This window comes from Amphiprion ocellaris, chromosome 6 (assembly GCF_022539595.1).
Source record: "Amphiprion ocellaris isolate individual 3 ecotype Okinawa chromosome 6, ASM2253959v1, whole genome shotgun sequence".
Taxonomy (NCBI): Eukaryota; Metazoa; Chordata; class Actinopteri; family Pomacentridae; genus Amphiprion; species Amphiprion ocellaris.
The window spans coordinates 20,601,806-20,627,877 of NC_072771.1; the positions used below are offsets into that span (position 1 = coordinate 20,601,806).

Below are 26,072 nucleotides of genomic sequence, written 5' to 3' on the forward strand. Positions count from 1 at the left end.
CCTCTCTGAGGGACTGGGGGCTGAGCGACGGACGAAAGGCAGCCTATCAGCAGAAAAAACACCATGTGAAGAAAAGGTAGACATAAAAGGGACGTGAAAAGCGCAAACTTGCCAGGGTGAGAAACGTATTCATTCGTCTCACCGGCAGTAAGGGTCGACTCTTTCACCGGCTCGGCGGAAAGCGAATGGACAGAGCGGAGCGGGACAGTCTCACCAACGGTAGGAGCTCACCGTCCGCCCGGCCGCTTACATTGTGTCCGTCAACCACCGTGGGGGTGAAGGAGGACTCACCGGGTGAAGCTTTGACTTCTTAAAAAATAGGCTTCTCAATTGGCTTTTCAATATATTTAGTGGAAAAGTGACAACTGGCTAAGCTAGTGTTGGGAAAGTTGTGTGTAGCCCGTTGCTACGTGTCGCATCCGTAAACTACTGTAACTGTCAAAGTGGAGGACAGGAGCTGTAATAAAACTTGCATTTCTGTTGTAATATATCTAACTTTCCCCGCTTCTTTGTGCCATACGTTACCTCTAGGTTCCTCTTTTGTGGTGTTGGCGCTGCACAGTGCCACTGGAGAATATAGTAGTGCTCTTTTATTGTGAGTAAAGGTGGTGCAAGGAGTCAAAACAAGCCTATTAATCACCATATATAATGGCATCCCTCCATTTAGCACACCTTACTGCTCTGTGTGTCTCCCCTGTTCCACTTACTGTAAGTGCATAGTCAGTACTGAGAGGTGTGAAAGCGCTGTTTTAGCTCTGCTTGTGGCTTAGTTAATATAGGAAACACGTGGCTTACTGTTTGTTACACTGCCAATGTCCATTTCCAAACTAAGGGGTGATTTTACAGCTGAGGAATGCATGATGGTCTGTCCTGCGTTGACTCCTGTGTTTTCCTGCACATCTGTTAGATATTCAGTAGCTCTGAAATCAGGAAAGTATGAGTGAGTGAGGGAGAGAGGGAAGGAGTCCCTGCTTATAATAGAAAAAAAAAATACACCAGATCCTCATAATAGTAGCACTGAGGTGTCCACAACTCTTTATGTCCTGACAGGTCAGTTAGTAGCAGGGGAGCAGGGGCAGTCTGAGCCCTTTTATGGCCAGGAATGTGAATAAAACCATAAGCCTGAGATTGGGTTATAAAAACTGATGCCTAGGGGGATCATCCCATCACAGGGCTCCTACTGAGAACGTCTCGATGCAGGGCAGCAGACCATGAGAATGTAAACATCCAAAGCAACGTGTAATCAATGTGAGACATGGAGAATTATCAGCTAAACCCCTTGCGAAGAATGACTTTGAGACACTTTAATGGGATAACTCAAGATGAAGAGGGTGAACCAGCTGTGGTTATGCTCAGTTTATTTGTTGGCCTGCATAAATGACTGAGGCCTTGTCTTGCAGTCCTTGATTGTACATTGCACTGTTAACGAGCTGAAGAGGGCCATTGTTTGTTGCTCTGGCCTAAAAAGATTACTAATTGGTTTGTCAAGACAATGGTCATTGTGTATGTGTTGGTGGGTTGGCACGGAGACGTGTGCGAAAAGATGGGATATACTCAAATGATTTAAAGATTAAAAATCACTTTCAGGGTGGCTTTGATGTAAAATAAGGCTGTCATGGACATTTGTTGCAGTTTGGCACTCTGAAAAACAGATGTGATCATTTGTTAGCTCAAACAGTAAGTATCCGATGTATGTAAATCTTCTGATATTTTGCTTATGATGACCTAGTAGCGAGCTGTGTTATTAATACAGTGGTGAAGGGTGTTTGTGTTTGAGAAAAGTGCAGTTGAAGCCTTTTTTCCTCCACTGTCATTTCCTATACCCCTGTGTGTTTGTGTGTGCAGGTGTGTGCCCATTTCACCTTTCTGTGTGAATACTTGTTGTGGGACATAACTTAGTTGGCGTTGCCTCACTTATGCTGACAAAAATGAGTCATCATCAATAAATTTTGCTTTGAAGGCTTGTTTAAGGCATAGGTTGAGCTGAGTCTCCTGGAAATTAATGTAAGTCAGTGTGCCGTCCTCTGAAGTGAAACATGACCATGTGTGTCCATGGCATCAGTTGACTTTGTGCTATTTTTCCCTTTGTGTGAAATAAAGGGAGCACAGACTGGAGCGAGAGCCCTCTCCTTCTTCCCTACTGTAATTGGTGCCATCTGTTTTGGCTGTGCTAACATAGTCTGAGGAATGTTGCGATCCGTTATTCACAACCTCCTGCGTTACTGTGGACAAGAGCAGCCAGTGTCACTCCGTTCAAGCCAAATCAGAAAGGGGATAAGTCAACTGTTTGAAGGAGCGGGTTATTAGTCTTTTTAAGACCCTCTCCAGGAATCTTTACCTAGAGGTCTGCAAGTGAGATGCTTGGTGTGTTATTGCCTGTTTCCCCAGAATCAGCCCCTTTCTTCCTTCACCTCCTACTGTTTTTACTCTTATTTTATGTGCTCCTTTAGTGTCTTCTTCCTCCCCTTTGACCTCTTCTGTCTGAACTTTTTTCAGTAACTCCTTGTTTCATCCCTTAGCACTTTATTAGGTTGCTGTACCATTTTGCTTCCAGTTGGGCAGTCTGTATGTAGTGTATATTTGTAGTATGTGTGATTTAAACAGCAACAGACAAAGTAACACTAATTTGAAAATAATCCAACTCCCATCCAGGTCACATTTTATATGACAGTTCAAAATTGAATGTGACAGACCGTAGAAAAGCACAGCAAACTGAATTGAAGTTTTAGGCTTTATATTGCCACTTACTCTCCCTCTAATGCTGCCTCTTTCTCATTTTTCTCCTCTCAGGTAGCAGACACATATACGATGCCGACGAGTGATGGCCCCGGCCGCTTCCCTGTCTTTGTGGCTCCGCCTCACGGCAACCATCAGAGGTGTCCGGGTTATGTTCCTGGACGGGTGGCTCCAGTCCGCTCACCGCCACCTGCCAAAGCTCCACCGCCTCCACCGATAAAACCTCATGGACGACCGCCTGCTCAACAAACCACGTTCAGTCTGTCAGTGGAGAACCAGCGCAGGGAGCGGGCTCAGAGCCTCCAACGAAAACAACGAAAAAACACTCTCATATGCTTTGGCGTATCATTGGGTGCTTTCTTCCTCACTCTTATCCTTGTCCTTAGTCTCACCAGTGGAGATGTGTTAGATGGTTAGTATTACAAATCACTGATTTAAATTTTTTTTGATTCTGATGTATTTTTCTATGCAGTAAAAACACATTTTTGTATTTCTTTTTTGTATATCTTTGTGTAATCCTAACTATGAGGTTTCCTGATTTGTTACTAATTGGTCATGTTTACAGAGAACTGTCCGGATCACAACCCATCCCTTAGTAGCTGGAGTCCAGGTCACCAAGCAGAGAAGGCTGTTGTTGTCAGGAAGGGAAATTTGTTCAGACTGGATGCTTCTGCGACTTTCCTTTCGCTTACCATCCAGTCAGGAGGTAAGCATACTAAGATGCGTCATTTGTTAAATAGCATTTGGAGTTGGGTGAATTCAGACTGTCAGATATAATAATTAACATCTTTCCTTTGACTTCTCACAGGCCGCGTAGTTTTTGCAGACAATGCCGATGGCTCCAAAAACATAACTTTGAGAACACATTACATCCTCATAGAAGAAGGTGGAGAACTTCATATTGGTGCCCCCAAATGTCGCTACCGCTCTCATGCAGCCATTGCCCTTATGGGCCGTTCTGACAACAAGGCTGTTCCCGAGGTCCCTGGCCTTGGCCACAAGTTCATCGGTGTTAAGGGTGGTGGGACTCTGGAGCTACATGGTACTGAGAGAGTTTCCTGGTCTCTGCTAACCCGAAGCATTCCAGCGTCCGGGCTAGCCACAGGCGGGTATGCCTTCCAGCGGAACTTCAGCCGAGGCATCAACCTGCGCGTGGTGGACCAGGATACAGCTGCCGTCTTGGTCTGTGAGCGGTACGACACTCATGAGTCCCGTAACGACAGTCGGCGGCTCACCCAGCTACTTCGCTCCCTTCCAGCAGGCCGCATTGTCACACTGGCTGTAGGAGACTCAGCTGTCAAAAACCTACTGGATGAAACCAAGAAGGCCATCGAAGAGAAACTCAGCAGCAGCTTCGTCTACGATCTCAAATACAGGTAAACACTGCCCCTGCATGCATATAAGAAATGTCTTAACAACCTGTTTATTATGTTTTTTCAAATCAAATATAAATCAATATATGCAGAGATTGTTTCTTGATGTTGCCCTAGTGTATGTATCTGCTTTCAAGCTGTGTGAAGACATATGTGAGAATGTTTGTGGTTTAGCTGTGTTGCAGACGGTGCCAGCTCTCACTGAGTTTGCATTGGTTCTCCATGGTGTGTTGCCTGTGTGGGTCTTTGGGAGTGTTTTGTTTATTCTTGGTCTCCTGGGGCCGATAAAGGAGGTTAATGTGTTTTTGTTTAATAGTTAAAGTAAACTCTCTCACCTTTGAAGCTTCAATACTTGGACTCACAATACCAGCACTTTGTTCCATGTCCACCCTTCTCGGAAAAATGTCCACTGTCGTGTATCTTCCTCTTCATTTGGGATGTTCCCTTGAATCCTTCCTAGTTATTTGTCTTCCTGTTTGACTTGTGTTTCTGCTGTATCGTGTTCCACCAGAATAGGAAGCACGTACAGGATAATGGGGTTATGGTCAGAGTTTCCAGGATTTGTGCAAAATGTGACAATTCAGGACATTTTATTTCTCTCCTGCTTGTGCCCTCAAAAGGACAGATACCAGAAATTTACAGGCAAGGGTGTAGCCCTGTTCACATTGGCTAGTTCTCTCAGAAGCTCTCCAGATTAGAACACTGAGTTTTAATTGTACATGACATTAGATCTGTTGTTACTGTCACTCAAACACATGTATTTTTAAGATCAGAATTTCAAATAGCTGTATTATTTGCAGCTCACTGTGGTGGGGTACTAGCTACCTCACTAAAAAGCCAAATTCTTCACCTGATTTTCCAGTGTTAGACTTGTCCTTTGGGGATGGATGCCAAGACAACAGAACAAATCCCCTCAATACACAGCAGAGTGGCATAAATGGATTAGACGACGGCACCCTGTGTATGTTCAGAGGTGTTTCTGTGTGTGTAAGTTAAGGTTGTGCTCTTTCTAATTCTTTTGCTGTTTATTTTTATCCTCATTCCATGTGGGCTTGTTTGTGGTAGCACAAATGCATGTATTTATGAGACAGGATGCAGTTTAATGTCTTATTAAATTCACACTACAGCAGGTTGAGTGATTTTAGGCTGAAAGAGTTGGTGATAAAGGTGTCCGACCTGTAGGATGGGGCATAAAGATGAAGCATAGATTAGTTTACACCATGCAAAAGTTTGTTGTGGAGAGACAGCGGGGGATATGGTGCTTGTTTTTTCTGCATTTTTTTAATTATTATTTTGTACCGGTGCTGTGAGAAAAAGCACGGCTTGTGACTTCCAGCTTATGCCTGATTTTAAATATAAAAGAACCAATGACCACATTACCAACATACCTTTGAATTTCCACAGGTTGATTTCAGTGGTGTCAACCATCCTTCCTGGCACAGATACACAAATGTGTTGGCTCCAGCCTCGTGCTTGTTGAACCGCCTTTCTCTAATCTTTGTCTCTAAGGAGAGCATTCACGCATGCATAAACACACTTCCAGTCTGGTCTGTAGTGAATTCACCTCCGGCCTCAACACATTTGCTATTCCGGCCAAACAATGAAGTTGTTCAATGCTGATAAGCATCAAATCAAGGATGTAGGAAAAAGTGAAAGTGAAATAATTTCTCTCTCTTATTCCCTTTATGTTTCTCTAGCCACTGGATTTATCTCTGTTTGGTTTAAATTGTGCACATTCACATGGGCTGTGAGGACAGAAAGGAGGCCTTCCTTGAGCAGGACAACCCATAGAAAACCACACACTGAGGCAGTAATGACAGAACAGTGGATTCGCATGTGGATCCGGTTTGTGTATCAGTGTGGCGCACAGTTTCAAGACACAAGGTGTCTCATCTTCAAAAAGGCATGTTTAGATTGTCATGCTGGTGAGAGCAATTATTATCAACAGATATTAGTACAGAGACAGATGCTGGAGATGATAGCATCAAAAATTACTGTAAATATTCAAAGAGATTCTGCAGGTAAACATTTGATCTCTGAATTTGCTTTTGGTTGTGATTTAATCGTTTTAAAAATAGGACTCCAGAGAGTAGACTTTGGCAAGATGCTCAAATGTTCAGGCTTCAGTTTTGTTCTATTATAAATGAAATAAAGCTTTAGAGATAAATTGTAGAACTGAATTTGGGATTGTTTACAGTGTGTGGAATGGGCCAAGTAATGCCTCAGTGGAATCAAGAGACCTCTGTTGAAATCACTTTTCTTCAATCTAAATGGACAATTGGCAACTCAGATATGATTCTGTGGGTTCAACATGAATGGATAATTGAGTGAAAAGCTCATATTGGTGAGGGTTAGTTTGTGTTCACAAAGAGTTTAAAGGTTGTGCTATAGATTAGGACACTGGTATTAAAATGTTACGAAATCCATGAACAACAAAGGTTTTAAACTTTTTTGAGTCATTTAGCTAATGCTGGTCAATAAACATGGCTTAGGGTTAGAGTTAGAGTTAGGGCTGGGGTTAGTATGCCTCTTAAACAAGTGAAGGTCGTGACATTTGAAACATCTCAAGCTGTAAGTATTTTTGTCTTATTTCAGGTCTTATGTCCTCCAAAAACACACCCAGTCCCATTCCCCGTCTACACCCTCAAGCTCCTCTGTTGACGTGATTTCAGCCTCTCCTTATTTGATCCCATTGAAATATAATTTTCTTGACATTCCTGATTTATAAGATAGTGTGTAATAGAATGAGAAGGCATGACAGGGAGCGAAAGTTTAAAAAAATGAAAAATCAGGAGCTGTATCAGGTACACCCATAATTCCTCTGAGCCATATGCTCACCCTTCCTGATGTCTCCTGTCATCATTTTGATAATCCTCTGACTTCTCTGATATCCTTCAGTCTGCTGTTATTCATTTTCTTTTGCTCCTCTTTCACCTTCTTTCCCTTGTTAGGTTCATAACATGCACCTGCGTTTGTCACACCAATTGAATCTCTTGGTTAAACACCCCGTTTAAGTGTCTGTCTTTTATGATCTGCATCGTCTGTGGACTCAGTGGATGAGGTTTATGTGTGTGACTCACTCTGAGCCCTGATACAGAGAAACTCAAACAGAAACTTTATTCTTCTGTGAGGGATTACGTAAATCTCTTTATCTTATTTTACTTATTTTCACTTAAATCCACCTAAACTGAGTTTGGTCCTTGAATTCTGGTGCTGCCTCCACCTTCAGTGGCTTATTATCATTGCTACAGTCATGTGTCACAAATAATTTCTCATGTTTAGTGCAAAGTACTGATCACATTAACATTATTTGACATAATCTGCAAGAAAATCCCATCATTTGAGGGTGTGTGTGATTGTGTAAATGCACAAACATTAGGCTGGAAAAGGTAATAATGAACCAGTGCTGAGTGTTGACTAATGAGTTTCAGCCACATTTCAAGGTGCTTTTTGTCATTCAAACAAATTGTGGAAAACTAAGCCCTATAGCATAATAGTTTGCTTTTCTTTGATACTGACTTTCATCCTTTTGGTCTGTTCAGACAGGCGTGGGCTTTGGTTTCTGTGGTAGGTGGTGGCAACGCGTCATGCTCTGAGGATGTTAAGGAACATGAAAACCACGACACAGGAGGCCGAGCTCTGGCGAGACGCAACTTCACCACTGTAGACGGAGTGGGCTTCTCTGTCACCGCCTACAGCGAGTGGAAGAATGGTGAGAAACAGCCTATGATGTAATCAGTTCAAAACTATTGAAACATATATCAAGAAGTGCTGAAAACAATTAACAATGATACAGTAACTGTAATTATTTAGTATGATTCTGTGTAGGTGGTCTAGAACTGAGGCTGAGTCAGTATAACCAAAGACAGAATTTTGTAGACTTTTCCTCTGAATTGATTCTGTCTTTGATTCATTACATCTCAGTGGTTATTGGACTATTCAGAAACGAAAATGTAAATTACTGCTCAGTGGAAATAAATTCAGTGCACTGGGCAGTGTTGTAGAGACACATGTAGAAATTATTTAGTTCTCCCTAACTTTTATTCTCTCTCATCTGCTTTTTGGATTTTTTTCCACTTTTAATGAATACTCAGAATAGACGGAGTAAAAGTGTTTTGCTACAGTTGTTATGAAAGTCCGTGAGATCAGTTTTTTTTGTTGTAATTACTAGAAGATTCAATGCAGTGTCAAACATTCCGACTATCAATCTCAAAATCAATTTTTATCATTAATTCCTAAAAAAAAAAGATAGAAATATATTTTATAAAGACAATAAGAAAGCATCAGGATTCTGTTCTCTGCTTCGTTATGCTGTGCATCGTGCAGTGGTGGAAAGCACCTAATTACATTTACTCAATTTCTGTATTGAAGTACGGTTTTTAGGTTATATATTTCACACAATGGCTAATAAAACAAGTTTGACACATTGGTAATAATTCAACTTGTGGTTTTCAACCTTTGTGGCTTTTTATAAACAGAGATGTGTAGTTGGGGTCACATTTTTGATAACTTAGAGTTGTAAACGGCTCCATCAAATATTTTTTTTCCTCTAAACTTCACACATAGTTTCATTTAAAAAATATGCTGAAGTGATCCAATGTCTCACCAAAAATAAAAGATTATGTAAGTCCTCAAATTGAAGACAGGTTTGTGTAGCAAATATTTGTTTGTTCTTTCCTGTCCCATGAATGATCTGAAGCCCTCAGGTTTATCTGCTGCCCCTGTATAAAACTGGATATAAAGTAGCTCAAACTCACTCCTCTTGCAGTAGCTACAACAGTAACATGGTCTTTATGCGCTGATGCTTCAGTAGTTCTAATCCAGTGATGTCATGTAAAATATTAAATCAGTCAAAAAACTAAGCTGGTACTTTTATCTTATACTTTAACTACATTTTGCTTCTAAAACATATGTGCTTTTACTTAATAAGGATTTTTCATCCAGGGCTTGTACTTGTAATGGAGTTTGTTGCATTTCTGTACTGGTACTTTTACTTAAGTAAAGGATTTGAGTACTTCTTCCACCACTCGCCTCTTGTTTATTTTAGCTTAAATACTACGCTATACTCCCCAGGCTTCCCCATCTCAGGGTTCCAGGTGGATGCTGTGGATCAGGTGGTGCTAAACCTGCAGGATGAAGTGCAGCCTACCTGGCAATCCGGGGATCGCATTGTAATTGCTAGTACAGACTACTCCATGCACCAGGCTGAAGAGTTTACCCTGTTGCCCTGCCCCCACTGTACCAGAAGACAGGTCCGGATACAAGGTAAGAGAGAGGGCCGTAGTGTGTATACAGAGAGTTGTTTTGGCTTGGTTTTTGCAAACTGCAAGTGGCTTTGGCTGTGTCACTGTTTATTCTCTGTGAGTCTATTCCTTTCATATGAGTGAGCTACAACCATATATATTACCAAAAAATTGTCTAGTAGGACAAAAAGAAACAGGAAGAAGAAATTGAGAAATACAGTACAGACATATTTCTTATTATGAAGCGTTTCAGAAGACTAGAGAATCAATGTTATGCCAGCAAAAGGAGAAGGAAGCAAAGACACTTCGTTATGGTCAATACATGATTAGCAGATGTAATGCTATTAATCCTTATGTCCAGTGGGATCTCATTTCCTTTTCAGCTGTTATGGTGGTGTAGTATTAGGAGGAGGCTAAAAAGACATTGTGAGCTTATGGTTTATGGTTAACCTCGTCTTACAGCAACCACAGGGGTTGCATGGATTTGCATGCATTGCCTTTGCTTCACATCCTGTTCCCTTTTTCTGCTCCTTTAATGCCATTCACTAACAATCTGTTGGTTACTCTTAGCCCATCTCTCTATCAGAAATGTTTCCTGATCTCATTTCTCTGCTGTCAACAAATGACAACTCCCTTCCTGGAGAGAAGGGTGTGTTATTGTGTGTGTGTCCAGCTTTGTGTTGCTGCCATGAGGAGAGGCTGAGCAGCTGGAGCATGGCTACGAATTATCACTGGCAGCTGCACCCTGTGTACAAGGGTACTTTCCGCATCGTTGAAGAGCTGATTATTAAGTGTTTCATATGCATTTGATTAATTTTGCTTTTACATGTCTGGTATTTTGGTTTGTTGGCTTTGGGGCATGGTCAGTTGTTCATGTTTCAGTGGGCGCGGTGAAGCATACTTCTTGTGGCTGTCAGTTGACGGCAGGATATCCCTGTTTGTTTCAACGTTGTTTTTTTTAAAGCCGTTATTTTAGTGTTAAAGGTGTGGTTTCAGTATGACGTGCCACCTCGGAAAGGTTTCACAAGAATTTGTTGTCAAACTGTGTTGCTGCATTATTCAGCAAATCTTAATCAGTTTCCTTTAGCTTTCCTTACATTTTTGGTTATCCAAAATCAGGACCTGCACCTTTTCATGGTTTTTTTCCAACAGATTTTTCTTTAAGAATTTCACTGTGTTGTTGCATTTGACCAAAAATCTCCCTTTGTGTGCTGCGCTCAGGGAAACCTCAGTATAACCATGTTGGAGAGATTGTAGATGGAGTTGACATGCGTGCTGAAGTGGCTCTGCTCTCCAGAAACATTCTTATCTATGGAGAAATGGAAAACTCCTGCTACGGAAATAACATGTGCCAGTTCTACAGCCATGACACCTATGGAGGCCACATCAAGGTATGTGTTATGTGTGTGTGCGTAATTTTATAGCACACCTGTTTAGACTGCACTATATGTCTGCATTTGGTGATGCAAGTTTCTAAACGTCTTGGCATAACTTTACGTTCTCATTAAAGGCCACTAATGATACGCTTGACAGTTGCCATACTGTGAAAGTGTGCATAAGTTCTATATTTAAATGCTGTCCTAAATAAGAGGGGTTATTTATGTTCCCAATTCAGTTTATATGAAGTTCTTCTTTCCTTCTTGCTCCCATTCTCTTATTTTCCACCCCTCTGCCTCTGGATATCAGGTGTTAATGTTCTTGACTCCTACTCTTCAAAGGACCTACACTCTATAAATGTGAGCAAACACTGAAAACAGATTAGGGTCATACACAGCAATAACTGGAGCATTATATCCTCTCTGTTCTACATCAGTTTCTACATAGTCTGTGAGTTCACTCTAATTTGGTAAATGATAGTATGAATCCATTCACACTGGTGGCAAATACACAGTAACATTCCTTGGGCTCTATGTAATTTTCCCCCTTGTGCTAAACAAAATAAACACTTTCGTCCCAATGTTAACTTTTTTTTTGAATGTGAAGAGCACAGTCACTTACATTACACAATTTGCCTCTAAAATCATTGCTCCATCTAGATCATCTAGATCAAGCTTTTGGCAGTGTTGTCAGTCTTATGTGTGCAATAACTCATACATATGTGTGTCTTGAATATATGCAGCAGGTATTCAGCTTCCTATCTTGGACAACAAGTACACTGTCTGTATGCATGTGTATGTGTGTGTTTGTGTAAGTCAGAGAAAGAGGGCGAGGGAGCTGGTCAGTATGTATGTGTGTATTCGGGTGAGTTTCAGTTTGCTGAAATGATTGGCCAATACCTCCTTGACAGGAACCAGACACTGTAGATTATGCCATACCCACAAAAAGACCTCCTAGAGAGCGCTGTACAGCATATTTGTATTATATGTTTCTTTGACATTCATGTTTGACTATTTGCTGTGTGCCTCTCTAAAGTATGCATGTTTTGCTTTTAATTTTTGCTTCTCTAACTCACGTCTTATTCATTAACATCAGTGGTTTTGGAACAATTTGACACACTTGAGTATGGTGCCAACACATCTACAGTTCACATCCCAGTGGGATCATTGACAAACACCAAGAATCATGCTGTAGACGTAAACCTTAAATTTTTTATTTCAATAAGTCAGCCTACATTTTTGGCATGAACCTTGTGTTGCCAGTGTTTGATAAGTTTTAAATTCCTGTCTTATGTGACTTATCCTCTATTGTAACTTTTCTTTGTTCTCTCTCTCTAACATCTACAGATCTTTAGTAACTTCTCATCAGTGCATCTGTCCCACGTGGAGCTGAAGAACATGGGTCAACAGCGAGAAAAAAGCCGCTACCCAATCCATTTTCATATGTGCGGGGATGTTGACCAGAGCGGAGGATACTGGGAGCCCACGTATGTGGACGGACTGTCCATTCACCACTCCTTCTCACGCTGTCTCACCATCCATGCTACCAATGGTTTGCTGGTTAGTAAAGTGTATGTGTGGATGGTGGAGTAGACTGATGTGCCTTTTAATGTCGAAACAACAGGTGTATTCATATACTTAGTAATGAGAACCACATGATAAAAACTTTGTCAGAATACCCATCCATTACAGCCTCAATCACTAGATGACTGTTATTGCTTGTGTCTTTCTTTTTTTTGTCCTTTGCTCTCCCTTTTCCTGAATCTTGTTTGTCCCATCTTTTTCTCCATTGTATAGTCTCTTGCAGTCTCTTTGGACAGATGTAGATTGTTTTACTTTTTGGATAAGTAAAATCACATGATCCATTCCCACAATAATCTGTAGAGTCACAGTGTGTGTATGCAGCCTATGTTTGTGCATTTTGCTTACTTCAATGTATGTTATTTGTGCTTTTTCTTAATTCAAATAGTGACGTGTCAACATTTGTTCCTGTGACCATAGGATTGACGCATTTTTCCAAACTTCAGAGTAAATGGAATTCTGGCTTTGCATGGCATTGTTTGACCTTGTTGTTTTTCCTGTTTCCCTTCTGGCACAATCACCGTGTGAAATTCTCTTGTGTATCTTCTTCAGCAGCCCTCTTTATGCCATCTTTCTCTACATACCTTCGTCATAAAATCTGTCCTCAGGGGGAAATTCATTCAGGAATTTTAAGTACTTAAGAGGCCAGGCACATCTAGCAGTTGGAACATACTGTATTTTCCTGTGGAGTGTTGATGATTCCAAGGTGGACTAACAAATGTTATCCTTGCCCTCTTGTTTACCAAGATTTTACACATATTTGGGTGAAAACTTTCTTTTACTTGGAAAGGAAATGCTGTGAAAGGGATAGTACTGTATTTATTTTTCCCTCCAGCCAAGGACTCAGCTGTAGTCTGTTTGTGCACTCTGTGCTCGTAATCATTCTGTTTTGTATTTTGTGGTCTCCTTTTTTTCACCCAGGTCAAGAACACTGTAGGCTACGACACCTTGGGCCACTGTTTTTTCCTCGAGGATGGGATTGAGCAACGCAACACTTTCTTTCACAACCTTGGCCTGCTGACTCGACCTGGGACTCTATTGCCCACTGATCGCAATGAGACTCTGTGTACAAGCATCAAGGACAAAGTCTACAAGGGCTACACTCCCTCACCCAGTACAGAGTGCAAGTAAGATTTAAGGATGATGTATGTATATTTACAGAGATATGAGCAATTACCAATTATCCTTTATTTTATCCTAAATGTGGGTGTAAAAATCTGTTACTTATTTTAATGTATGTCTGTGTATTACGTTTCCTTTTTACTGCCATCCCTTATGGTGTGGTTTTGTTACAACTACTGACTAACACGTGGAGGTACATTTTTGTTTATAGCAACATAAAGAAAGGTGCTATATGTTATTATTCTTTTAAAATAAAACACCTGCAATTCAGAGACCCTGAGGTCTTGTTAAGCACTATTAAGCACACACCTGCATATTTAAGAGGGGATATTATCCATTTTTAAATGTATCCACGTCAGTGTCACAGTAAATCTTTGACTCTGGAATCAACATGAGAAACTTTGTGGGTTAGTGCAGACATACTTTGAGAGAAAACAGATGGTCCATGGGTATGTGAGAGAGATAATGTACTTAGCAATAGTGTGTGACACAGTTATTGGCAGGAAGGTTTTATCCATGCAATAACAACCTCTCCTCTCCATGGGATGTTTTTATGTCATAGTAGGAACAAGAAAAGTGCCTCTGTGAAGGGAAGCAACAAAGTCTGTTTCCAGTGTTCTGTGTGTTGTGAGTCTTGGCAGTGCCGTCCCTGACCAAGGCTTATGTTGGAGTGGTGGCTTATTGAGGGATTTTAGAAAGATCACAAGATTCTTTCATCTCTGTCTTCTGCTTATTAGTCATAGTCTCTGATACGCCAAAGGACTGTCTTTTAATATCTCTTTTTAATAACTTTCCGGTTGCTGTACATGTAATTATGTCTTTGTCCCTGTGTGTGGTGGGGGTGTTTTCCAGGGCAGTCTCAACATTCTGGATAGCCAATCCCAACAACAACCTCATCAGCAATGCAGCTGCTGGTTCTCAGGTAATAACATGAGAGTTATGTAAGAAAATGGCCTCCAATTGACTTTTCACTAATGATTAAGAAAAAATGAGTCACCGAAGAGAAAAGCCACTTATGTGTGTATTAACTATTACTGCTCTGGCTTTGGTGTTCCTGAACATAATAAAAATTCAAGATTTCCATGCTCATAACAAAGTGATCCATCAATAAAATAGGATATAACAGGCTTTTGTGTTTGATAGTGTGGTGCAATAACATAGTAAGACCTCTGAAATTAGGAATAGAAGATGGCTCATTGCATCTCTTTTTCATTTCAGCACTAACCACATGGATGTCCACAGGGGAGGGTTATGCACTGTACTACTTTTTGGTTGGGGTATTTTTGTGATATTTACGTTTTCTCCTCCATATCAGATGAACTGCAAACTTTAATAAGCCATTGAGCTCATATGAACTCCTACTTCTGGTGTATTCTTGCTGTGAGACTTGAGAGACCTGTGACATCCTGCCTTGCTCCACATATTGTTTCTGTATTTTATGGACTACCACCTATAGACTGCTTGTATATAAGCCTAGTTAATGAAATTCCTGCTGTTGTGCAGCTGCAATATGAACATGATTTTTCTTTTCTTTATTACCTTTGTCTGTACCCTTCCTTCCTTTTCCAGGATGCCGGCATATGGTTTGTGTTCCACAGCTCTTCCACGGGAGACTCTCATGGGCTGGTACCAGAGACCAAGGCAGAGCTCACTCCTTTGGGAATTTTTTACAACAATCGCGTACATTCCAACTTTAAGGTATCATTAGTATTGGTTGCTAGTGTGCTTTCTCCCCCATATACGTTAAAGTATTTTAGTTTACCATGTGGAGCCAGATCTCTCTGTGTTGTCTCTTTCTGCCTCTGTCTTTTTATAGAGACAAGTGAAACAAAGTGTTTATGTATAGCCTGTAAAAAAACATTGTGCATAATTCTCTGCTTACTCACTTGGATCAAGAGGCATGGACACACACACACGCACACGCCAGCAGGTTCTACAATGGTGCTCTGTTGTGTAATGACAGAAGTCGGGCAGGTGAACTGTAAGCTCTTTGTCCAGTCTGACCACTGCAGCCTCTCTTATAGAGGAAGGAGTCCTGAGGTTTGAGACTATACCTCACTTATACCACAAGACCAACTCAGAGCACAGGTTTTCATATACATAAAATACAAACACATACAGACATATTACATTTTCCCTTAATTTCTTTTGCAACTCATATTTTAAACATACAAAACTAATTCCTGTGTTATGGAGTTATATAAACATACATTTCACCTTCATATACATTTTAAACTGTTCACGGGAATTCTGTTTGGAACTTCTCTGCTTTCCACAGTACCCTGTACAGGATCTAGTCTATAACGCTGTTGGGCCAGAATTTAAATTTAGTCCATTTATTATTGCCTCAGGTACCACACTATAAAATATTCTAGGAGCCTTGTTTATGTCGGTCCAACAGAAATCTTCTTTCTTAAACTGTAGTTTTAGAAAAACACTGCATTTCATTATAATCGTACTTTCGTCTTTGTAGGCAGGACTTTTCATTGATAAAGGAGTGAAGACTACCAATGCAAGTGCTGCTGACCCCCGGGAATACCTGTGTCTAGATAACAACGCAAGGTGTGTGTGTGTGAAAACTTTATTATTATTAGTAGGGACATCTGGATTAGTTAGCTGTGAGTGTTAACAAATGGATAGCGATTTACAGCTTAATGTATGTTGTTGTACAAGGCCTATAACAGTGCACTGTTAAAGGGTCTATGGTGGGCTATCATCTGCATCCTGGTGTATAGTTACACTGTGTAAATATTCAGGTATTTGTGGTTTACTGATATATTTGTTTAATGCCACTGTCAATAACTGTATGAATCGGGTTATTTATAACTCCCTGTTGTATATCTACTAGGATATGGCCATTGACAGGGATAGATAGATGCCTTTATAGTGTGTTACTACATTTTAGTGGAAGGTCTGTCAGGTTTGTGTTGACTGAGAAAACAAGTCTTCACAGATGGAGTTTCCACTCTGCAGCTCCCTACCCAAATACAGCCCTCAACTAGATGGAAAAAATCTTATGTGTCCACTGAGACTGCTGGCCACGCTCCGTGTATATCTGTGTGTGTCTGCATGTGTGCAGAGGTAGGAGGGGAAGGATTTTAAATGTTAAAATGTGCGCAAGTACACGAGAGAGAGGGAGATTTGTGCTGTGTGGTTGTAAGACACACTAGAAAGAGGATATTAGACTGTAACAGTTTTCAGGGAGTTATTTCTTATGATTTATGTGATTCTCTGAGCTTTAGTTGAGCTTCACATTTAGGTCAAAATTTTCCCTTGGGCAAGACTTTGTTCCTTTACAAGGTATTTTTTAAAACTAACAGCCACACACGGTACCATTAGCCTGAAAAAAAAGAGAACGAGCCTTGTCCACTTTTTAAGAGCACGAAAAAGATTTTTGGTTGCTTTGAAGCCATAATGTCAACTTTGTAGAAACTATTTTCAATAATAGAATTTGTGGTTTCCAATAATGAAAAAAAGTCTCAGAAAATGTTTTCTTCCAAGGGGGATAAAAGCTTCTGTATGTAATGATGACATGTCCTTTCCTGTAATGCCACCCTGAGGATGCAGTGCTGAAGGCAAAGAGCCCTGCCTGCAGTCTCTAGAGTTCAACAATGGGTTTTAAACTTCTAGTCTTGATGTCAGTCATTTCTTTGCGGATTTATAACATGATGACACAATAACCATATAATAATCATTTTGTGTGTATTATTTTGTGCATGCGACCTATGTAAGGAATGTATGTGCTGAGAAATTAGGGGGTAAAATGACTTTGACGCTGTAGTAAGGCTGAAAAATCACAAAGACAACAATAAAACACCAACAGAACAAGAATATAAAAGTATGAGTTTTCATGTGCGCTTTTTCAGGTTCCGACCTCACCAGAATGCCGACCCCAGCCGTCCTCGGGTGGCCGCAGTCATTGACACTCTGATCTCCTTCAAGAACAATGACTTAGGAGCTTGGATACGAGGTGGAGACATCGTCATCCAGAATTCGGGGTGAGACGGCTCAGACTGTTGTTCAGTTTGAGTCAGCTCGTAGTCTTCCAGAAAATTTAGGGCAGAGGTGAAAAATAAAAGAATGGTGTCATCACAACATAAACTGCGATGATGAGTTGTGCTGGAAATATGATGCAATCCTACCGCATACAGCTGTTACGACATTTGCATCCATTTTATGCTCAACATTGATGTGTTTCATGTCCCACTGGGAACACTGGATTGACAGTTTCATATTTTCTGAGTTACCCTGAATCATTTTGAATAAATTAACCAGTGGCTCATCTCTGTTTAGTACAAGCTTTGGTCACTTTTTGTCTGTCCTTTTATGTATTTCATTAATAGGCATTTTGTAAGACTTACATGTGATTCTTTTGTTATTCTCTTAACAGCTTTGCTGACAATGGAGTAGGTTTGTCGTTTGCCAGGTGCGTACTTTTGTGATTTATTTTTCAGTCATTTTTGCTTTTCCTCTTTTCCTGCCAAGGGATTTGCCAAAAACCGTTTGTGACTGATAGTGAGCATAGAACAGAAACTTAAAACTTGCTGTGTGGTCGCAAGCATGCCTTTATTTATAACACACTGGTTTTTTTACTGCTGATTTCAGCCCTACAAAAACATAAATTCTATAAATCTTTACATGTGTGTTTGATATAATACTATATGCCCTTATCATGTTATTCTTCAGTGATGGCAGCTACCCTAAGGATGAAGGCTCCAGCCAGGAGGTGACACAGTCCCTCTTTGTGGGTGAAAGTCGAAACAGAGGGACCAATGGGGGACAAAATAAATACTGGGGAGTTGGAGGCACTGATGGAAAGATGAGGACACTGCCGAGAAACAGGTGAGGGGGAGCAAATAGGGAGACATTAATTAATGAAAGTAGGAAAGATATATGTGAAGTAGAGAGGAAAAAATCTAAATCAAACTGAGTGTTCTAGGGAATAGCAGGCTGGAGTAGCTGCCAAAGAAAAATATGCTGGGAAAAACAAACAAGGAACAGAGAGCCAACACGGTAATCAAGTAGTTGGACAGATGGACAGATGAGGCTGCTACAGCTGCTTTTAGTTGGAGGTGGACTTCTGAAAGGAAGTTCTGTTTTGACTGACTTCCCTCTAGTGATATTTTAGGCACTTTATGAAGAACTGTGGTGGCATCACGGAGAGGGTTCCACTGGAAGGCAGCACTCATTGCAGAATTTGGTTTCATAAGAACAAGGAGATTCATCTCTTTAGGAATATCCGACTTTTGACGGCTCTCATCAGTTTCAGCTAGATTTCTTTATTGTTTTTATCATTTTGAGTATTAGGAAGGAGCCATAAGAAGATCTCATTATTGGTGTGTCCATTAACAGGCAAAGCAGATGGATATTTGACATGGCCAGAGTTTGTTGTGCATAAAATTTGTGGCACATAGACAAAATCTTCAGTTGGATTTCTGTTTCATGAAAGTTTATAGTCTCCCAATCCTGTAATACCACATCCTGCTCAGTAGAGTATCCTAATGAGAGCTTAGTTCCCCTCATGTCCCCACAGGATCGCCTGGTAACTTTTTCTGTCTTTCGTTCTGTCATTGAATAAGTTGTTATACAAGAGGAAAGCAACATAAGCAAGACACTGGCAAATAGCTGCTTTTTTTAGTTTTAAGAACCAGGGTGTCAGTTTGTGACCACTGTGTACAACTTTACAGCTATTTTATAGGCTCTCTGACCGCACTGTGACATCTGGCTCACTTGGTTTGTCTGTCGTCATTGTGGTTGCTGCCAAAGCTGCTGACACTTTTTTTTTCTTGCCAGAGAGAAGATAGTTTCACTGAAATGAGGACATTTTGCTACACTACAGTAGACTAGTCTAATTTTCTGTTAGTCACTTTGCAACACCAATTATGAAAACAAATTGAATCGGTCGTTCAATCTCAGGTCTTTGTCTGATGACCGCTAAAAACATTTAACGAAACACAGCAAAATAACCAGAATGATTTAAGAAAAGAGAGAGGTGAAATCAGATTGTGCGATCTGTTTTTCTAATTTTTTGACAAACATATCTTGAATTAACATTTATCATTCTCCTGCATTGACCATAACTGCATTACAAATGTTAGTCTTTTTGCATTTCTTTACATTTTGTCTCTTTCATGCCTAACTGTCAAATGTCTTCCCTGATTTTTGCACATTTCTTCTCTATCTCTACCATAGAACGTTTCCAATCCGAGGTTTCCAGATCTATGATGGTCCCTTGAGGCTAACTCAGAGTACATTTCGTGGATTCATCCCCACACCGGAACGTTATACCAGCGCAGTGGGATTTAACTTGAAGAACACCTGGCAGCTCACCCCACGGAACAACCTGTCCCAGCTCAGCTTCCCCTCCACTGTAAGTAAATATCTAGGATGGATACAACTTCACTTGAAATATAATGGACATGTTACAGAGTTGAATATGATGTAAACATATATGCACGTTGTAAATATTACACTTTTGAAGTGAATTAACATGTGAAGTAATGTGTGAGCCTGCTCAGACTAAGACTGTGGGTCTCTGGGATCCACTCCTATGTTTTCAGACATATTAACTCCATTATAGTATATTATGTCATTATTTATTGCACTCTGCCCATATTAATGAAGTTAAAATTTTTTGATAGCTAGTGACCATTTCGAGCTTTTCTTAATTGAGGCTTTGGTCATGTGACATTTTAGGGTACTCCTGTGTGACTTCTGTGTCCTCTTTTCACCCTTTTGTTTTGTCAGCTCTTTTTTGATTCAGTCTTCCTTCCTCTCCATCCATCTGTTGCCTCTTACTCTGTGTTTGAGTTATTTTTTGCTGTGCAAGTTTGCGGCTGGTAAGACTGCAGTTATGAACACTCCCTAGTGACGGATTATTTTTAAAATTTATCTTTCTTTTCTTTCTTTTATCTCCACTTTGACCCAGCGTACCATCCTCTTGCCCCAATGGGTTTCATTTCATTTGACACTTTGCTCCTTTTTCCCCTCCTACAACCATTTTCACATCTTGATTGTATCAAGTCAGATTCTTGGCGAAATTAGAGGTGAGAGTTTTTCAAGGTAGACAGAACTCGAGAAGTGAAGCTCACCCCTTCCAGAGTTACCCCGATAGAGAATTATTGTAAGTCACTGGTGTCCCCTGGTGGTAACATATTGTAATACACGTTCTTTGCTTAAAATTAAATCAATTTCTTTGTGTCATCATTAAGTATGATGTCTTGAACAACAATGTTGTTATGATAGTCATCCTTAACTTGCAATATATATATTCCCAGCCCCCCAAATACAATCCCTTGATAGTGTAGCATTGCAGCCCCTCCAAAAAAAATTGATAGATGCAATCAGTCTTCTACCTGGCAAAATGGCAAAATACAGTGATGATACAAATGACTAGTGTAGAGAGTGAAGAGCAACGCTTTGTTTTTCTGCAAAACTTGCAGAAACTTTTTTTAATTTTATGGAAATAGCAGGCTTGATTTCATATTTCTCTCTATCAGGAAGGCAAAAATAATCATAAAAACCTATAAAACAAATGGCCACATTACACTGATGAAAAGTAATTACAGTGTAAATAGCAGCTCGGTTGGCGAGTGCACACTCAAATACGAGAAGAAGCAATGAAGCAAGCAATGATGCTCTGAATTGGTAAACAGTGATACAATGTAAATTGAGACAGTCACAACACTCTCTACAAATACTTTTGTCAGGTTGGTCTGCGGGCGTTCTTTGGTCGCCCTGGACAGTGGTTTGAAGAGAATGACCTGGACGGTGACAAGAACTCCATTTTTCATGATGTGGATGGGTCAGTAACAGGCTACAGGGACACTTATGTTGGCCGTGCAGACAATTACCTGATCCAGCATCCCGACTGTGTGAACTTGGCCCAGTGGAATGGAGTGACCTGCAGTGGTCGCTACTCTCAGGTACAGCACTTTCTGTGTCTAGACCTCATCTGTTGTTCTGCACTTCTAATATTAAAAATGGACTCTCCCTGACCATTACACTCTCCAACATCCTTGACATCTTCAGGTGTACATCCAGACGCAGGGAGCCCCTAGCCTCAGTTTATCCATCAGCAGAGATGAATACCCCAATGCTCCTCTGGTACTGAGGGGCATTAACAGCCAGGGGGCGCTGTCTCAGCAGTACCAGCCCATTCTGATGATGAGCAAGAGCTACACTCTGCACTGGAGCGGACCTGCGCCCAGAGAGATCGTCCTCTCTCTCATTAACTTTGATAAGTGAGTAGCAAAAATGAAGCAACATCTATCAGAGTGACCAGAGCTACTGCAAGTCAGATGATATCTATATTATCTTGTAAATGAGGATGTATCGCTGCATTAAGTTTTCGGCTTAATGACCGCATTAACAGACCATAAAGTTGTAGTGCTTTTTATTAGTCCCAATTGATGCAATGCAGTGTCCCTCTCTCTCTCGCATTTAGAGATGACTGGGTGTTGGTGGGACTCTGTTACCCATCAGACACCACATTTCAGATCATGGCCGACATCAACGATAGGCAAAGCAACACTTTTGATGACATTACAGACTATGGCACTGTGTCGTCTCTCGAACAACTGGAGAAGAAACCAATGGAGAGGAAATACTTCTTTGACCGATCTGTTGGGTGAGAGAACAAAAATCCAATCCTCAGTTGATAATTTTGTCATAACCGTCTCATACACACACTTGGACTTCTAAATGTTATAGGATGCGCACAGTCAAGAGTGGGTTTAGGAATTTAAGTGATTTAGTTTGGCTTTTGATACTAATCGACATCAGGATATGAAAGCCAACCTTTGCATCATGATGGCTGATGATCTTCCTCTGAGTTTATGAATGTTTTTTTGTGTTTTCCTGCGCTTCTTCTGTCATTCCCAGTTTATTATGGCTCTACCTTCGTGCCCGGCACGGTCGAGACGGTCAGAGCTACTGTTCAATTAAAGGCTGTGAACGAGTGAAAGTCATGTCCACTACATCCTCCAGACAGACCTGTAACTGTACAGCCAAAGCCTACCCAAAGTACTCCAAGCCTCCCTCAGCAGTGGTGCCTATGCCAGCTCTAAGCACACAACCCTGCAAAGGCTGCGGCGCTCAAAAGGTTTGTCTTGCTACATTTAAGATGGCCTCAGTTTAGCCACATAAAACACAAGCCACTGCTGCTGATCAATGTGTTTCTGTCTCAGCTTGTGTTTTCCAGTGAGCCATGGACCTCCTACCTCCAGACACAAATCAAATCTCTCAGCAGCAAAGAGCAGCAGAGAGATAACATCTCCTTTATCACTGTGAGCACATCAGGCTGCCAAATCAAATTCAAACACTTTGTCTTATCTGTAATCAGAGTTTATCTAACCTCTTGTATTTTCCTGTGACACACCAGGTGAATGAAGTGACCATGCCTTTCTCACAGCCTGGGTTTTTCCTGGTCTCAGTGGACGCCTGTTCTGGAAAAGTCACGAAGAAAACCTCATTTGCCAAGATGGATGCCAAGATGGAACAGTACCTGAAAACTGGAATACCAAAGCGGTGAGCCAGGGAAAATAAGAATATATAAATAGCTAAATAAAAACTATTCATATATTCATATACCCCCCCACTCCCCCCACAAAAACAGCACAATATAACCCAATTTTCCAGATTCTTGCTCAGTTGCTTACATACCTGTTTCTTTCCTCCAGATCAATAGTGCTAATGGCCACCCGAGGTCAGCCAGAAGGGCTGGTTGAACTCGTTCCATATCTGGTCTCCTTTGGTTTTGCTAAAGCTGCAGATCTGCGCGATAAAGGTTAGTGACATGTTTCAGTGTTTCTTTTTTTCTTGTCTGTCTAGTAACTGTATTTTAAGTTTCTTTTTCTCTTATTGCTGCCTCTCACCACAGAGAGTCTGGCACTTTGGGGCTTCCTGGGTGGTTCTTCACCCCCTTCGTGGGTTTCACTACAAACCGGGCAAGGGGATGACTTCTTGGGGCTGCAGGAGCGCTACTTGCCACTGGGTTTGGAAGTATATGGCTGTTTGCCACCCGCAACTCAAACACGCAAAGACCTGGAGCTTCTCAAAAAAGCCACAGGACAACAATAACCAATGTGAACCGTACAACATACCTACCCGAAACACTCTTGCACACGGATACACAAACACACAACCAGCTGATGAATGTGAACTGCTGAACCTTTAATTTATTAACAATGACAAAGATGTTTACCGATTTCAAGTGGAAAGAAGGTATTTTATTATGAACGGGGTGAATATTTTTGTGATTTTTGTTTGCATGTGTGCGTGTGTATGTGTCAGTATGCCTGAGGGCCGTTACGTCAATGCACTTTCCTTGTAGAGACACAACTTGCCTTGTCAGCCAAAGTGATCGAATGGAGCTTTAACATAGCTCAGTTTATCTTGAAGATTTGTCCAAAGTAACCTGCAGGATGTACCTGTCACTCTTATTTATTATGCAGTTCATGAAATCAGAATGAATTTGGTTGACTATGAAAATGGAACACAATGCATTAGATACACACAGGCCAGAGGGAAATTATGAAAATAAATTACATTGTCCCTGAAATATAACCATGTTCGATTGGAACCGCGAATGAAACAAGATGGATTAGATGTGCTCAGGTCAAAAGGAAATGATGAAAATAAATGGTGTTGCATCTGAGAATTAAACAGCAATATTGAACCAAAAGTAAACAAGTAGTGTAATATAAATTAGAGCCAGTGGATTAGATATATTGGTGATTAAAGAATTGCAAAACATCTTAATTTTGAACCATAGCATAACAAGCCATACTCATATTTTAGTCGTATAGACATACAGTAACGTTGAGTAAAATTAATCTGGCTGTTTTGCCTTTCTAACATAGAAAATGCCATTTAATAGATAGGTTTTTACCATTTTTATCAATACTCTTGCTCTTTAACTGGAAAACCTCCTCTGATCATCGTGCAGCTGTGCAACTAAAGACTTTAAGCACCTTTTTATGGATTCCTACTTGGACTTACTGGATCTCTCATTTCATATTTTTATTTATCTTTTCACAGTGACATTTTCTCAAGTCCCTTGCAGCACAAATATATATATATATATATTACTTGGCTTCTTTTTTTGTGCTCTCATACAGAATTGAATGTTTTACCTTTCATCTGCCTCATTCGTGATCTTTTCATGTGCATTATTGCCAAAACAGTATGTTGAAGATATAATTACACAATGCCTTTTTAGTGTTGTATCCAGACTGTACAGTAGTGTGCAGGAAATGCATACGGATCATATACCAGCTGTAAGGTATGCGGCTTTATGTTGGGACTATATAATCTTTAATGGTTTACGGATGTGAGCAGGGCTCCCCCACTGAGCTACAATAAGTACCCGTTTTGTGACTGAGTCTTTGGCTGATCGTGTGAGATGAAGGGAGGACAATCACCTTGTTGCCTTTTAACCACTCTACTGTTAAAAAGAGCAAAAGAATGAGAAAGATATTTCCATCCCTTGCCTTTTGTTCAATTTATGCTTTGAAGATGCACAACCCTAGAGTTCCTTTTTTTATTAGAAGTGAATTTTGTAAATGTGTTGTTGAACTCAAACTGTACAAGTAATGGAAAACAAGTTGTCAATAATGTGTGTATTTGCTATTTTTTTTTTGTCCGTTCATCTTTAGAAAAAAAATAATTCTTTCAACATGCAGTGACATCAACTCCAGTGCAGTTGTTTTGAAATTGCCAATTAAATAAACACTTACGCTTTGTGATAAAATCATATTTCATCCAAAACTCCACTTTGCAGCCATATGAATGCAAATGACTCTTTCGTTTGGTTGCTTTTTGCATCAGTTATACTTTTTCACCACTTGGGGGCAGCATAGTATTTTTGAGGACACCTTTCCTCTTACTTTAAAATTGGTTTCTGCAAAAATTCACATTTTCATATCTAATCTGCTGAAATTATGTCAGTACAGTAAGTTTTTGGTGCATGTATTTCAGAAATAATATTTTAGATATCAGTTTTGCACCTATAGCTTTTAGTCCACAAAAAAAAAATATGACCGTTTGTTTATTTCACCACGTAAGCTGTCTACACGGGACAAAGTAGCCAGAAGAATATTGTCGAGTGTTAATGAGCCTCTAGAGAACACAGTTAAATATCATCTATTCAACTTGTAAAACTGTTAGATGGACAGTGAAAATACACAGAATGGTGTATTACAGCTATTATACAGTATGAATGAGTTAAGCAGGCAAATTCTGAACATATGTAAGGTTATAGATTTTGCATATTATTACTGTTGATATCCAAGTGATTGTTTCTGTGGGTTCTTGTTTGCATTGTTAACAGGAAAAGGATACAAAAACTCAGGGCCTAAAAAATATGGTGCAGTCCTAACACAGCGTAGAGTAACATATGCTTCACATAGTGAATTTACTTGTCCATAAAATGGTCTCTGACCATAAAGAGTGAGCGCTCCCACACACTTAGCACCATTCTGGGAATGAGAGAGGACAGATTGGAATGACACAGTTTGGAAGCATTACGGTGAACATGAGGACAGCAGCGCTATCTTACACCCAGGCATCTGCCAGAAGGAGGACAAAAACACATTGGTGGAATTACACTGCATCTTTGTCATTGTCTCTCACTGACTGTC

General features: G+C 40.4%; 1 protein-coding gene across 1 annotated transcript; it reads left to right on the plus strand.

Annotated features, from left to right (window-relative positions):
• cemip2 (cell migration inducing hyaluronidase 2) lies at positions 1-25,186 on the plus strand. Its single transcript, XM_023285565.3, has 24 exons — positions 1-219; positions 2,791-3,148; positions 3,302-3,442; positions 3,545-4,112; positions 7,652-7,821; positions 9,183-9,374; positions 10,574-10,743; positions 12,076-12,288; positions 13,231-13,436; positions 14,284-14,353; positions 15,001-15,129; positions 15,905-15,993; positions 17,298-17,429; positions 17,822-17,857; positions 18,118-18,273; positions 19,624-19,801; positions 21,141-21,356; positions 21,463-21,674; positions 21,878-22,060; positions 22,315-22,534; positions 22,620-22,718; positions 22,814-22,959; positions 23,112-23,218; positions 23,312-25,186. Exons 2-24 carry the CDS (start codon positions 2,809-2,811, stop codon positions 23,509-23,511), a joined length of 4,173 nt encoding a protein of 1,390 aa, XP_023141333.1. The 5' UTR covers positions 1-219; positions 2,791-2,808; the 3' UTR covers positions 23,512-25,186.
• The last annotated feature ends 886 nt before the right edge of the window (positions 25,187-26,072 follow it).